This window comes from Henckelia pumila, chromosome 3 (assembly GCF_033568475.1).
Source record: "Henckelia pumila isolate YLH828 chromosome 3, ASM3356847v2, whole genome shotgun sequence".
Classification (NCBI taxonomy): domain Eukaryota; kingdom Viridiplantae; phylum Streptophyta; class Magnoliopsida; order Lamiales; family Gesneriaceae; genus Henckelia; species Henckelia pumila.
This window is the reverse complement of record NC_133122.1, coordinates 25,737,937-25,755,329: the sequence shown is the minus strand read 5'-3', so window position 1 is coordinate 25,755,329 and position 17,393 is coordinate 25,737,937. Positions and strand designations below refer to the sequence as shown.

General features: G+C 39.2%; 1 protein-coding gene across 1 annotated transcript; it reads right to left on the bottom strand.

The window, feature by feature from the left end:
- Nucleotides 1–247: 247 nt before the first annotated feature.
- Nucleotides 248–358, bottom strand: LOC140888298 (uncharacterized). Its single transcript, XM_073295982.1, has one exon. The coding sequence runs from the start codon at nt 356–358 to the stop codon at nt 248–250; it is 111 nt and encodes a 36-aa protein (XP_073152083.1).
- Between the last annotated feature and the right edge of the window lie 17,035 nt (nt 359–17,393).

Below are 17,393 nucleotides of genomic sequence, written 5' to 3'. Positions count from 1 at the left end.
AAATAAAATAAAGTAATTATAGTAACATATAAGTGTAGAAATTCCATGACACAAAACTCACAATATCCATTTCTGAAGCACCGCTTGGATGGAGTAGTTCGACTTGTTGGATGTAGGCTTTTAATTTACTAATTTCCGACAATATTAACACTATACGAGATTGCACCGATCTTTTGTTACGAACTTCTGTCATGTCGGGTGCTCTGGAATCGTTGTAGCTTTGCTCGACACGACCCCAGAATTTATTTCAAGATTGGTTTATGTCTATGATAGGATCTTGAGAAATGTCAAGATAAACATGGCAAAGATGTATATCTTCTTGATATGAATAAAAAGAAGATCGTGCATTCGTATCCATTGAAAGTAAAATATGTTGAGAGATAATTAAGAAATGGAAATGGTGAATCGAAAATAAATTAGGTTGTATCAATTTATAAAATGAGTAATGCTAGATGATATGAAGTTGATGGTTGTGATTGAACGTAATATAATCAGACGGTGTATAAATCGAATCAGATTTCCTAAATATAAGATAAAGATCCTATGGTTTCTATCAACATGAAATCTAATCCGATGGTTAATATTTATGATCAGATTTTTTGGATATAAGATAAAGATCATATGGTTCCGATTAAATTAAAAATATTTTAATTTACTATTATTTACAAATTTTACACCTACATATTTAACTACATACATATATATTTAAAATAATAACTTTTAAATTATGATATACGTTTTTAAAAATTCAGAAAATATTTTAAAAATGCAAAAATTATAAAGGCGTCCTACTAAACGTAGTAAGACGCACATATATGAAAAAAATATTTTTTTTATATTACGATATACGTTTTTTTTAAAATTCATAAAATATTTTAAAAATACGAAAATTATAAAGGCGTTCTACTAAACGTAGTAGGACACACATATATGAAAACAAAAAAAATATATTTTTTATATTATGATATACGTTTTTAAAAAATCAAAAAATATTTTGAAAATGCGAAAATTATAAAGGCATCCTACTAAACGTAGTAGGACGTAGATATATGGAAAAAAAATATTTTTTTATAAAAAAATAAAGATACAATTGGAGTGGCCTTGGTCCCCACGCAGCAGCAACTCCAATGTGCTTTGACGGTGTAAAAAATTTCTCGGATATAGGATAAAGATCCTAAAGTTCTGATTAAATGATATCTAATTTGACGATGTATAAATCGGATTGGATTATTTATCAAGATAATGTTAATAGATTTAGTTTTGCTATATATATAAATCATACATATAATTGGATTCAAGTCATACGTACCAATTTCCAACTATCAATATACACCATGAATTTTCAAAATTTCCATTTTTTTTCATTCAGCATCATCCAGCTCATATGATGAATTTGATTCACATGTGCAAGATCAATTTGAGTCCATTTATGAAACAGAAAATTTATTAGGGATCCTAGCCACCAATAACACAATTTTAGCAGCTTCATATGCTGAGCAATATGAATCCGAAGTCAAACAAGGAGGGTCGATTCCCGAGAATATCGTAATTCGACGTGATAGAGACATGGCTGATCATAATCTATTCAACGATTATTCGCTGAGAATCTGTAGTGACCCTGCATGGTATCACCTACTAACTGGCAATTAATAGCATGCATTAAACTTAATACAGCAAAATAACTTAACAGAGTAAAACATGCGGAAACAAAACCATAATTTACATATCAGCTTAGTAACATAATCCAGGCTTAAATCTATAGTGATACAACCAAATCGAAATAGTAAACATTATACAGCTATATCAAATCCTGCTGTATAAAATCCTCAAGGCTCCTGCTCCCTAGTCCTGCCTTGAACTACCAGCTCCGTCCATCCTGCGACCTGCCCCATGGAATAGGGTGTCCAAGATAACAACTAGGACGTGAGCACTAACACCCAGTACATAGACATGAGTAAACATATGTATATAATGCATGCAACATGATGACTGGTAACGGGTCATCTGAAAAGTCATGCTCAGAACCGGCGCCACATGAGTGCTGCCACCGCACGGATCAACCTCTGGGTGCAACCACACTCGTCTAGTACACCAGAGTAGACAGACATAAATGCCTCCGCCATCGCGGTACTCTCAGTGACAGATTATCGAGTATAGAGCTGAGCGGCTCTATAGTCAGGTATCACAAGGTATAGGCTCAACGTGTATATGCACATCACATATGAGTATAGAAAACGGTAAATCATACATCATGCCATATAATAATGCCAAATAAATGCAACATATAAACATGTATACTCGCTGGCAATCTCAGTCAATGTGTACGTACCTCTAGGCTAGTTCAAGTATAGTAAGATCCTAGGTTCCAAGCCTATATTCAAAAGTTCACCGTATCACTACATAAATTCTATAAGCCTTAACTAAGCTAATAAGTACTCCCAAAACTTAAATAGATTCCCGGACCATACCTTCGTCCGTAGTTAGCCCTTTGAAGTCGCTAGTCCCGGATGACTATAACCACACCTTGGTTATTCCAGAACCTCTATTATAATCGATAGGGCCCTCAAGTGTATATCTCACACTATATAACTGAAGAAAGAAACTCGGGAATTCGTATTTAGAAATGAATCTGAGAAGCCCTATTTATAGGCAAAATTCCCGGCCAGGATCGGAACTTCCGATTTCAGGATCGGAGCTTCCGATCTTTGTGCTTCCGCTGAGCTTCCGAAGTGGTTGGGATCGGAGCTTCCGATCTGAGTTCGGAGCTTCCGATCCAGCCCAAAGTCAAAAGCCCAAATTCTCTTCTGAAGTCCAATAACACTCTGAAATTGATTAATTACCAACCCTTAAACATGTTTAACATATTATTATCTTAAAATAGAATCTGGGTTACTACATTCTCCCCACCTTTAGATATGTCGTCCGCGAAATAACATCTAAAGACAAAATCAAGATAACAATATGAAACATCAAACCATGTTTATTACAACAACTGTAATTACATATTACATGGTAAATCAAAAGTACAAAGCAAACAACTCAGGATATTCCGCTTGCATATGACTCTCAGTTTCCCAAGTTGCTTCTTCAATGACTCGGCGTTGCCACTGTACCATCACAAGTGGTATAGTCTTGTTCCGAAGAACTTTCTCCTTTCTTTCTAGGATACGGATTGGTCTTTCAACAAAAGACAGATCTGGCTCTAGTTGAATATCAGTAGACTGAATCACATGAGATTCATCAGCTATATACTGTCGAAGCAACGACACATGAAAAATATTATGTATACTGAAAATATTTGGCGGTAAAGCCAAACGATATGCAACATCTCTGATCTTTTCCAGTATTTGGAAAGGTCCAATAAAACGAGGAGACAACTTGCCTTTCACTCCGAATCTCATCACCTTCCTGAAAGGTGATACTCGAAGGAACACATATTCACCAGGCTCAAACTGAAGTGGCCTGCGGCGAATATTAGCATAACTGGCTTGTCTATCTTGAGAAACTTTAATCCTATGCTTGATCAAATCTACCTTGTCTACAATCTGCTGCACCAATTCAGGACCCTCGACTTGTCGTTCCCCGACTTCATCCCAGAATAACGGAGTATGACACCGTCGACCGTACAATGCCTCGAAAGGTGCCATATCAATACTACGATGATAACTGTTATTGTAGGCAAATTCGATCAAAGGTAACTGATCCTGCCAAGATAAACCAAAATCCATGACAGAAGAACGTAGCATATCTTCCAGCGTACGAATCGTCCGTTCTGACTGCCCGTCAGTCTTCGGATGATATGCAGTGCTCAAACTCAGAGTGGTACCCAATGCCTCCTGAAAACTACCCCAGAAACGTGAGGTAAATTGTGGGTCTCTATCACTGACTATGCTCACTGGAATCCGATGTAATCGCACTATCTCCTGGACATATAAGCGTGCCATACGATCATAAGAATACTCCCGGTTGTAAGGAATAAAGTGTGCTGATTTTGTCAAACGGTCAACGACAACCCAGATAGCATCACACTGACGTATAGTCATAGGAAAGTGGGTAACAAAGTCCATAGTCACATGCTCCCACTTCCATTCGGGAATCTCAAGATTCTGCAGTAATCCACCTGGTCGTCGATATTCAGCCTTGACCTGTTGACAAACCAAACATCTAGAAACAAATTGATACACACTCCTCTTCATCCCTTTCCATCAGAATCTAGTTCGGAAGTCCTTATACATTTTCATGCTACCAGGATGAACTGATAATCGACTTCTGTGAGCTTGAGAAAGAATATCGTTCCTGAGCTCCGCAACATTAGGTACAACCACTCGATTAGATAAGCACAATAAACCATCTGCCTGAAAATGGAATCCAGATGTATTAACTCCATTGGCCAGACGTGCCAAACGCTGAGTCTTAACATCAGATATCTGAGCATCTCTGATCCGAGAATATAATGCTGGCTCAGATAGAATAGTATACAATCGAATCCCATTCCTCCCTTTCTTGTGCTTGAGCATAAAATTCAATGAACAGCACTATTGAATCATATGAGATACTTCACTAGTCTGAAGTGCAGAAAGTCTCACCTGCCGACTCAAGGAATCAGCAGTAAGATTAACAGAACCTGGATGATATTTGATTTCACAATCATAATCTTTTAGAAGATCCATCCAGCGTCTCTGTCGCATATTCAACTCCGCCTGAGTGAATAAATACTTCAAACTCTTGTGATCCGTGAATATCTCAAATTTCTCGCCATAAAGGTAATGACTCCAGATCTTGAGCGCAAATACAATGGCGGCTAACTCGAGATCATGTACTGGATAATTAGTCTCATGCGTCTTCAACTGTCGAGAAGCATAGGCAATAACATGTCCATGCTGTGTCAGAACACATCCTAACCCCTGACCAGAGGCATCAGTATAGACAACATAACCTCCTGATCCAGAAGGTAGAGCTAGCACAGGTGCAGTAGTAAGATGTCTACGCAGCTCATGAAATGACTCCTCACATTCCGAGGACCATATGAATGTAACATCTTTCCGAGTAAGCTGAGTCAAAGGCCTGGCCAACTGTGAAAAATTCTTGATGAACCGACGATAATATCCAGCTAGACCCAAGAAACTACGAATCTCAGCAACCGTCGTCGGACGAGACCAGTTCAGCACTGCCTCTATCTTACTAGGATCAACAGATATCCCTTCATTAGAAATCAAATGACCGAGAAACACTACCCGATCAAGCCAAAATTCACACTTGCTCAATTTCGCATACAGCTGCTTATCTTGTAACGTCTGTAAAACAATCCTTAGATGCTGTGCATGCTCATCCTTGTCATGAGAATAAACAAGAATATCATCAATGAAGACGATGACAAATCTATCCAGATACTCTCGAAATATCTGATTCATCAGATTCATGAGGACTGCCGGTGCATTCGTCAAACCGAATGGCATTAACAGAAATTCATAATGCCCGTATCTGGTCCTGAAAGCAGTCGTAGATATATCTGAGTCTCGTACCCACATCTGATGGTATCCAGATCTCATATCTATCTTCGAGTAAACAGAAGTACCCTGTAGTTGATCGAACAGATCATCAATCCGCGGCAAATGATACTTATTCTTGATGGTGACACGATTCAACTGCCTGTAATCAATACATAATCGCATCGATCCATCTTTCTTCTTGACAAATAACACAGGTGCTCCCCACGGAGAAACACTCGGACGAATATATCCCTTATCAAGCAGATCCTGTAACTGTTGTTTCAATTCCCTCATCTCTGACGGTGCCAGACGATAAGGTGCTCGGGATATAGGCGTAGTTCCTGGTACTAAATCAATACCAAATTCAACCTCTCGCACCTGAGGAAAACCAGAAATCTCATCAGGGAATACAACAGGAAACTCGCTGACAACCGGTAACAGATCAATAACCGTACTACTCGTGGACATATCAACTTCACAGATGAGGTAGCCCTCCCCACCTGACTCCAAGACATGACATGCCTTCAGAGCTGAAACAATTGGCATCGGAGGTCGCGCACCCTCACCATAAAAATACCAGCTATCACCCTCAACCGGATGAAACTGTACCAGACGCTGATAACAATCCACAGTAGCGTGATACAAAGTCAGCATATCTATTCCCAAGATACAGTCAAAATCTGCCATCGCTAATATCATCAAATTAGCAGATAACGTATTACCCTCAAACTCTAGAAGGCAACCCATCACTAGACGCTTAGTTACTATCTCTTGCTCCAATGGAGTAGATACAACTAAATCCATATCTAATGATACATAAGGTAATCTATGTCTCTTAACAAAGCGACTAGAAATAAAGGAATGCGATGCTCCAGTATCAATTAATACAAGTGCAGGAATACCACATAACAGAAAGGTACCTGCCAACATGCGATCGCTTCCCTCTGTAGCCTGCTCCTGAGACAGAGCAAACACCTGCCCTTGAGTCTGGGGACGGTAACCAGAAAAACTCTGTGGTGCCGGCTGCTGACGTGGAACAATAGAAGCCTGAGATCCAACCTGTGATCCCGATCCACTAGCAGAACCCATGCGCTGAGGACAATCTCTCCGTAGATGTCCCTGCTGACCGCAAATATAACAAGCACCAGTAGCTCTCCGACATGAAGCTGCAGGATGCTTCCCTCCACAATGACTACAAAATTCTTCCTTCTTCTTCTTCTTTCCGAAACGAAACATACCTCGTGAACTACGAGATCCAGATGAAGTAGTAGGAGTAGAAGAAGATGTAGGTCCAGATTGCACAACAGATTGAGCTCGAGGCTCAAAAGATCACTAGGCTGTGCTGGCATCAACAACTGTGCCCGCCTGTTGCTAGTCTCCACAAGACGGCAACGGTTCACCAAAGTCTCAAAAGATACCGGGTCATCACAGACGACAACCTGAGAGTAGATATCATGGTTCAAACCTTGTAGAAAGATATCATACTTCGACGCATCACTCTCATTGATATGAGGACTGAAAGGTAGCAGATCAAGAAATCGTTGCTGATATTGATCAATAGTCATTGATCCTTGCCTCAGAGTAAGCAACTCCATCGATCGTGCTTGGCGAACAGCTGGAGGAAAATAAAATTTCTGGAACTCCCGACAGAAATCCCCCCAAGTCACCTGTCCTCTCTCAGTACGTGCCTGTGCAGCTTTGGCATCCCACCAAAATCTTGCTCGATCTTCTAGAACAAATTCTAGAACTTCCAATTTCTGATCCTCAGTACAATCGAAAGCACGAAAAGTACTCTCGAGTTTAGACATCCAACTCCTCGCTTGTTCAGGATTCTCGCCTCCCACCAAAGGTTTCGGTCCTACTTGCATGAACTTATTGATAGAGTAGCGACGTCTACCCTCATGATGACGATGTTGATCATCATGATGGCGGTGATGATGATGATGATGACCACCTCCCTGGCCAACACTACCGTGACTCTCGTCAGCCATATCCTGAAAAGAATTGCACATTAAAATCCCAAATGCGCAAGAATTACTCAAGACTAAACTAAATCCCAAGTACTAATTCCAAAATCTAACCTTGCTCTGATACCAAAAATGTAGTGACCCTGCATGGTATCACCTACTAACTGGCAACTAATAGCATGCATTAAACTTAATACAGCAAAATAACTTAACAGAGTAAAACATGCGGAAACAAAACCATAATTTACATATCAGCTTAGTAACATAATCTAGGCTTAAATCTGTAGTGATACAACCAAATCGAAACAGTAAAAATTATACAGCTATATCGAATCCTGCTGTATAAAATCCTCAAGGCTCCTGCTCCCTAGTCCTGCCTTGAACTACCAGCTCCGTCCATCCTGCGACCTGCCCCATGGAATAGGGTGTCCAAGATAACAAATAGGACGTGAGCACTAACGCCCAGTACATAGACATGAGTAAACATATGTATATAATGCATGCAACATGATGACTGGTAACGGGTCATCTGAAAAGTCATGCTCAGAACCGGCGCCACATGAGTGCTGCCACCGCACGGATCAACCTCTGGGTGCAACCACACTCGTCTAGTACACCAGAGTAGACAGACATAAATTCCCCCGCCGTCGCGGTACTCTCAGTGACAGACTATCGAGTATAGAGTTGAGCGGCTCTATAGTCAGGTATCACAAGGTATAGGCTCAACGTGTATATGCACATGACATATGATTATAGAAAACGGTAAATCATATATCATGCCATATAATAATGCCAAATAAATGCAACATATAAACATGTATACTCGCTGGCAATCTCAGTCAATGTGTACGTACCTCTAGGCTAGTTCAAGTATAGTAAGTGTTGGAGAACGCGGCGATCAGATCAATCAGGATTGATACCCGGTGCAGCGGAAGTTTAAAATTTTTATATGGAACGATTCCATAGTGGGTATCAAAACCTTACGATTAAATTGTGTGTGTAAAAATTAAATAACAATTATAAATTTTTACCTTCAATCTCGAATCGAGATTTTGGACACCAACAGATTGCTCTGCTCTTGTTGTATATCCCTGGAACTGATGGACGAACTGTTCTTCAATCAGGTCCACGAACGGATATTTAATCCCTCTGATAGATTGCACTAGAAAATCTATCAGAAGTTTCTACGAAGAGATTAACGAATTTGATCCGTTAAACAAGAATGTAAATCAAAATTCACAGACTGGATTTTTCGAGCAGAGGGGAGAAAGGGGGCGGCCACTATTGAGAGAAAAATACTAGGGTTTTCGAAAATTGTGACCTGTTGTGTCTAATTTCTGTACTGCAATAACTTATTTATAATGTAGGCCACTAACAGCTTAGGGCCCATTAGTCATAAGTTCAAGCCCGACAAGCAAAGCCCGCATGTTCAAAAATTAATATAAAATTCATCGTGACTCATATTGATAAACCGATTTCACCAATGTGCACAGAAACCATTTCTGCACCTTTTAAGGTCAAGATAAATTTTTCTGAATCCGAATTCAGTGGTTTCCAAAAATGCCCATCCCTATGTCATTTTAGGAAATCTCACTCCTCTACTCATAATTAAGAAGTCCAACTTCTTTGTTCATTAAATTTAACTCTTTAAATTTAACTATCTCAACGGGGATTAAAAATCCATTACTCTGTGTGACCCTCAATGGTTCAGGGATACAGCTAGTCGTGGGCTCACAACTCCTTGTGACTCGGAACAACAATTTCCGACTTGCCCATCGAATCATGGTAAGTGCGCCTAGCAACATCGCCCCATGATTCCCTAGGTATCACTGATAGTGCCTGCAAGAACCAATAGATTTTGGTTAGCGTACAGTACGGTCCCTTCATCCATATATCCCAATCGAATCAACAACCATTGGTATATCGAGAGTCGTTCGAGATTCAATAACTATGCAATACATCTTGAAGATCAAATAGTGACATCGCATGTGTTACTAAGAAACCATTTCTTAAAACACATCATGTACTCTGGCCAGAGATTCGTCACACTAATATCTCCTCAGATCGCATAGGATATCCACACTCGCAAGTATGTGGTGAATCCTTGACAACAAAGCATCGACTCCTATATGTGTTGTAACTGTACCCAATCCCGACACCTGATTACCCTAATAGAGTCGGTAAACGAGTCAAAGCACAGTACTAGCATATAGAGTCTCAATGATGTTTCAAGTAGTAAGGACTAATGGTGTACAACCAAAACCGCGGACTTTATCCACTCGATAAGTGATAACCACTTGGAAAGTCCGGATAGGGTAGTTCGATCATTCATCGTATGAATATCCATTTACATGCTTCGAACATCTCTATGTTCCTTATCAATGAAACGTGGTACTCTGCATCGCAAATGCTAGTCTCAAACTCGAGCGATCCTTATCCTTATTATCGGACGGCTCAATCGACTAGGAGCAGTTTAGAATATACAGTGACTATAAGATGTGTTTCATGATAGACATCTCCATGTTCTACCACATCTTACATACACTATAGTATATTCAAGGTCTTTATCAAAACAACAATAGTATATCACAATATCACAATATAAAGAAAGATAAAGTCATTGCCATTAATAAAAGTGTAAATTATATTAAACAAAAGATTGTTTATACAAAGAGTCATCAAAGCCCTTAGCCACAAGTTGGCTCACCGGGCACCCACTCTTTCAATCTCCCACTTGCCCTATAGCCAACTAGTCATACTACGTAGACCCATTGCTTCGCGATGTTTGTCAAATAATGGTCCTGGCAAGGGCTTAGTAAGTGGATCAACGATATTGTCTGCAGAGGCCACTCTTTCGACAGTGATGTCACCTCTTTCCACAATCTCCCGGATGATGTGGTATTTCCTCAGTACGTGTTTGGATCTTTGATGAGACCTTGGTTCCTTTGCCTGAGCAACGGCACCCGTGTTGTCACAGTACACCGGGACTGGACCAACAACTTCAGGAATTACGCCCAACTCTTGGACGAAATTCCTCATCCAAACGGCCTCTTTAGCAGCAGCTGATGCTGCAATGTATTCTGCCTCAGTGGTGGAATCCGCTGTGGTGTCCTGCTTGGAAATTTTCCAAGAGACAGCACCGCCATTGAGCATGAACACAAATCCAGAGGTTGACTTCGAGTCATCCACGTCACTTTGGAAGCTAGAGTCGGTATAGCCTTCCAATTTTAGTTCTCTTCCTCCATATACCATGAACATATTCTTAGTCCTTCGTAAGTACTTAAGAATGTCCTTCACGGCTTTCCAATACATTTGATCGGGATTAGCTTGATATCTGCTCGTGACACTCAGAGCAAATGCTACATCCGGTCTGGTAGATATCATCCCATACATGATACTACCTATGGCTGACGCATATGGTACATGTGTCATTTTCTCTATCTCTTCATCCGTCTTGGGACACATAGACTTGGATAGAGAAACTCCATGACACATGGGTAGATGTCCTCTCTTGGACCCATCCATTGAAAACCGTTTCAATATGGTGTCGATGTAGGTTGATTGAGTGAGTCCTATCATTCTCTTAGATCTATCTCTATAGATCTGTATCCCTAGAATATAGGATGCCTCACCCAAATCCTTCATCGAGAATCTACCTGATAACCATATCTTTGTTGACTGCAACATCCCTACGTCATTCCCAATGAGTAGGATGTCATCAACATAAAGTACTAAGAATGTCACAGCATCCTTAACTACTTTCTTGTACACACATGGTTCCTCCGGGTTCTTGATGAAACCAAAATCCTTTATTGTTTCATCAAATTCCTGGTTCCAACTTCTTGATGCTTGTTTTAGACCATAAATTGATCTCTGAAGCTTGCATACCTTATGCTCGCTTCCCATGGATGTGTACCCCTCAGGCTGCTTCATATAGATTTCTTCCTTAATGTCTCCATTAAGAAAAGCAGTCTTCACATCCATTTGCCATATCTCATAGTCATACCAAGCAGCTATGGCAATAAGGATTCTTATGGACTTGAACATTGCAACTGGTGAAAAGGTTTCATCATAGTCAACTCCTTGTCTTTGAGTATAACCTTTTGCCACCAATCGCGCCTTGTAGGTCAATACCTTACCATCAGGCCCAAGCTTTCTCTTGTAGATCCATTTACACCCTATTGGAACAATTCCATCGGGAGGATCTACTAAAGACCAAACTTGGTTTGTATGCATCGAATCTATTTCCGACTGCATAGCTTCAAGCCATAAATTTGAATCCGCATCAGAAATTGCTTCCTTGAAGTTTCTTGGATCACATCCAACATCGGGTTCATCTTGATCCCCTTCAAGAAGAAAACCCTATCGAATAGAAGGTCTAGAAGTCCTCTCGGATCTTCTAGGTACAGGCGTGTTTATCAATGGTTCCTGAGGTGTAGGATCGTTATTTTGTATTTTGGGTTCTTCTCGAATTTCTTCGAGTTCCATCATCTCGCCTTTCTTATCTAATAAGAACTCCTTCTCCAAGAAGGTGGCATTCCTTGAAACAAACATCTTTGTTTCAGCAGGATAATAGAAATAATATCCGATTGAATTCTTCGGATACCCTACAAAATAACATAAGCTGGATCGACTATCCAACTTATCTTCCACTGTCCGCTTCACGTAAGCAGGACATCCCCAAATCCTCAAGTACGAATACTTAGGAGCTTTGCCATTCCATAACTCGTATGGTGTTTTGTCCACTGCTTTAGTGTGGACGTTGTTCAACAACAATACCGCCGTTTCAAGCGCATAGCCCCAAAACGAAGGTGGAAGCTCAGTGAAGCTCATAATGGACCGAACCATGTCCAACAAAGTTCGATTACGTCGCTCCGATACACCATTAAGCTGTGGTGTCATAGGATGAGTCCACTGAGAGATAATCCCATTCTCTTTTAAATAGTCCAAAAACTCGGTGCTTAAGTATTCTCCACCTCGATCCGATCGAAGTGCTTTAATACTTTTACCTAGCTTGTTTTCTACTTCAGCCTTGAATTCTTTGAACTTTTCAAATGCTTCAGACTTATATTTCATTAAATATAAATACCCATACCTAGAATAATCATCAGTAAAGGTAATGAAGTAGGTGTGGCCATATTGAGTACCAACTCTAAATGGACCACAAACATCTGTATGGATCAAATCCAACAGATTTTGACTACGCTCAGGTTTCCTCTTAAAAGGAGATTTAGTCATTTTTCCTTTTAGGCAGGATTCACAAGTAGGTAGAGAGTTAATATCAGACATATCAAACATGCCCTCTCCCACTAGCTTGTTCATCCTCCTTGAGGAAATATGACCTAGCCTAGCGTGCCAAAGGTTTGCCGGGTTTTGGCTATCGATTTTCCTTTTGTTTGTTGTTGCCGGTTTATCAACATAATTTATTGGAACGTCTTTTAGTTTTAAGTTATATAGATCATTTTCAAGTTGTCCATTTCCAATCAAACATTCATTCTTGTAAATATTGCAAATCTCATTCACAAAATTGCAAGAATAACCATCTCTATCAAGCATAGAAACAGAAATAATGTTTTTAATCAAATCTGGAACAAATAAAACATCTCTCAAAAATAACTTAAAATTGTTCTGCAAAGATAAATGTCTCCTATAGCTTTGGATTTATCTCTGGAACCATTCCCGAGCCTTGACTGGGTCTCACCCATCCTTAGCCTATTACTTCTTGTCATCATTTGCAACTCATTGCAAATATGAGATCTACATCTGGTATCCAATACCCAAGAAGTAGTATTAAGAAAAATATTTATTTTAATGTAAAACATACCCTTTGCAGTTCGCAACTGCTTGAGGTATTCCTTGCAGTTACGTTTTCAATGACCGGGTTTCTTGCATTGATGGCAAACTTGTTTAGACTTGTCCAATTTTGCATGTAACATTTGGCCTTGAGATCATGGTCCAACCATTTCTCTAGTTCGGCCATCCTTTTCGGCAGTACATCAGCCGGGGCTGTTTTCGGAGAAGCCTTTTCTAACACTTAGAAAATCTTTTCCGAACTTAGGACAATCTTAACTTATGGAATCATTTTGTATTGTTTGCGCCAGTAAGTTTGTTTTGTTGGAGAATTGAAACATGTGGATTACGAAGATTCATCATAATGATATACTGAGATGAAACAGACAATTATCGATGATTGTTTAAGTAATTTACTAAGACATAAAATAGGTAAAATTTATTTTATGAATCTCACTCCCACTATTTTAACGATTTCACTACCCTCTAGTGAAAACGGGAAACTGTTTTCCTTAGTGAGAACATGGAGTCCAATTGACAAACTATGGTCCCGAATAATATCAGCCAACCATAATTTTCAAAAGGTAGAGCCCAATTGCTTCCAAAGCAACCTCCACGTTTTTACCTCATGTCCAATAAGGGCCCAATAATATGACGCCGTTTATTGTGACATGTCAAGATGACCCATCAATATTAAGTTGTGATGGACGGTCGCCATGTGGATCCCCCAATAATATGAGCCGATCCCATGGGAGTTCCACCCAACTTACAACATGTGTCGATCCAATGTACAGCTTTCCGACGAACGGGCCCCCCCAATAATATGAGCCAGACCGTATCCGCGGGTAGCATCTCATACATTGATCGTTGATGGAAGGTAGGAACATTTAAACAAATTTAAATTTCCTTTATTTATCTTGATATCAATTTTAAATCATATTTAAAATGAGGGATTTTAATTTTGAAAATTTGTCTCATCATTTTTAAAATTTTGTATGCTTGTCGGATTCACACAATTTTGTCTAAAACATGCATACAACTATAATATCACATATTATATAGGATGATCGATTCCATTTCTAATCGACCCGTGGTTGCCAATCACGAGTCTTAGTCCAATCCTAGGTAATATGCAGTATGCAATGCAATCCTATTACATTGAGCTTCCAATTTACATTTCTTCTGTCTTTATTGTCTGCTGGGCCCACCACCGTCTTCAAATCTTCATCTCCCACTAAATCTAATGTATTTACAATAAATAACAATGACAAGTAGGGGATACATTTTTAAGGGGTGGGAACGGGCCATAAACCAAGCCCACTTTTATTACATATGACAATTCATATTAGGCCATAAACCAGGCCCATTAATAAATCCAACAACAATAAAAACAAATGTAAATTCCTAACATACACCTACAAAATTGGTCATGGCAATTGATCATCCTTATCCAATAACATTTAATTCAAAATTAATTTATTGGATAACATGCAATGGCAATTTAAATTTAAAAGGATAAAATCATATTTCATATATAAAATCTTATTTTACATACAAAATCATATTTTATCTTTTTTATCAAATAAAATCATATTTTATCTATAAAATCCAATTTTATACATAAAATCATATTTTACTCAATATTTCCATAAGATCATATATTATCATCAATTGTACCAAAAATAATTAATTTCAAAATTCAATTTAACGGATAAAATATTTAAATTTTCCAAAAATTCAAATTTATCCAAAAATCAATTTTAAAATTTTCGGACTCGAACAATTCGATCCGACGCCTCGTGGACCAATCAAAAACAATTTTCGATCAACCAAAAATAGAATTTTAACATATTAAAATTTAATTTAAAAATTAAAAAATTAATTTTTCCCGCGGGCCGCCCGGGACATTCCCGGGCTGCCCGCGCCCTAATGGGGTCGGGCCGGGCAGCCGGGCTGCCCCTAGGGCAGCGACGATCGCTGCCCTGGGCAGCGCCGTGCGCTGCCCCCCACCCCCCCGGGCAGCGATCCAATCGCTGCCCGGGTTTTTGCCCGAAATTTTTTTTTTTATTTTTAAATATTTATTTTGTTTCAAGAACCGAGGCTTAAAAAAATTTTGTACAATCGATTAATTTAATCGCTTGATCTGAGCAACCTGGCTTTGATACCACTGCTGGAGAACGCGGCGATCAGATCAATCAGGATTGATACCCGGTGCAGCGGAAGTTTAAAATTTTTATATGGAACGATTCCATAGTGGGTATCAAAACCTTACGATTAAATTGTGTGTGTAAAAATTAAATAACAATTATAAATTTTTACCTTCAATCTCGAATCGAGATTTTGGACACCAACAGATTGCTCTGCTCTTGTTGTATATCCCTGGAACTGATGGACGAACTGTTCTTCAATCAGGTCCACGAACGGATATTTAATCCCTCTGATAGATTGCACTAGAAAATCTATCAGAAGTTTCTACGAAGAGATTAACGAATTTGATCCGTTAAACCAGAATGTAAATCAAAATTCACAGACTGGATTTTTCGAGCAGAGGGGAGAAAGGGGGCGGCCACTATTGAGAGAAAAATACTAGGGTTTTCGAAAATTGTGACCTGTTGTGTCTAATTTCTGTACTGCAATAACTTATTTATAATGTAGGCCAATAACAGCTTTGGGCCCATTAGTCATAAGTTCAAGCCCGACAAGCAAAGCCCGCATGTTCAGAAATTAATATAAAATTCATCGTGACTCAGATTGATAAACCGATTTCACCAATGTGCACAGAAACCATTTCTGCACCTTTTAAAGTCAAGATAAATTTTTCTGAATCCGAATTCAGTGGTTTCCAAAAATGCCCATCCCTATGTCATTTTAGGAAATCTCACTCCTCTACTCATAATTAAGAAGTCCAACTTCTTTGTTCATTAAATTTAACTCTTTAAATTTAACTATCTCAACGGGGATTAAAAATCCATTACTCTGTGTGACCCTCAATGGTTCAGGGATACAGCTAGCCGTGGGCTCACAACTCCTTGTGACTCGGAACAACAATTTCCGACTTGCCCATCGAATCATGGTAAGAGCGCCTAGCAACATCGCCCCATGATTCCCTAGGTATCACTGATAGTGCCTGCAAGAACCAATAGATTTTGGTTAGCGTACAGTACGGTCCCTTCATCCATATATCCCGATCGAATCAACAACCATTGGTATATCGAGAGTCGTTCGAGATTCGATAACTATGCAATACATCTTGAAGATCAAATAGTGACATCGCATGTGTTACTAAGAAACCATATCTTAAAACACATCATGTACTCTGGCCAGAGATTCGTCATACTAATATCTCCTCAGATCGCATAGGATATCCACACTCGCAAGTATGTGGTGAATCCTTGACAACAAAGCATCGACTCCTATATGTGTTGTAACTGTACCCAATCCCGACACCTGATGACCCTAATAGAGTCGGTAAACGAGTCAAAGCACAGTACTAGCATATAGAGTCTCAATGATGTTTCAAGTAGTAAGGACTAATGATGTACAACCAAAACCGCGGACTTTATCCACTCGATAAGTGATAACCACTTGGAAAGTCCGGATAGGGTAGTTCGATCATTCATCGTATGAATATCCATTTGCATGCTTCGAACATCTCTATGTTCCTTACCAATGAAACGTGGTACTCTGCATCGCAAATGCTAGTCTCAAACTCGAGCGATCCTTATCCTTATTATCGGACGGCTCAATCGACTAGGAACAGTTTAGAATATACAGTGACTATAAGATGTGTTTCATGATAGACATCTCCATGTTCTACCACATCTTACATACACTATAGTATATTCAAGGTCTTTATCAAAACAACAATAGTATATCACAATATCACAATATAAAGAAAGATAAAGTCATTGCCATTAATAAAAGTGTAAATTATATTAAACAAAAGATTGTTTATACAAAGAGTCATCAAAGCCCTTAGCCACAAGTTGGCTCACCGGGCACCCACTCTTTCAGTAAGATCCTAGGTTCCAAGCCTATATTCAAAAGTTCACCGTATCACTACATAAATTCTATAAGCCTTAACTAAGCTAATAAATACTCCCAAAACTTAAATAGATTCCCGGACCATACCTTCGTCCGTAGTTAG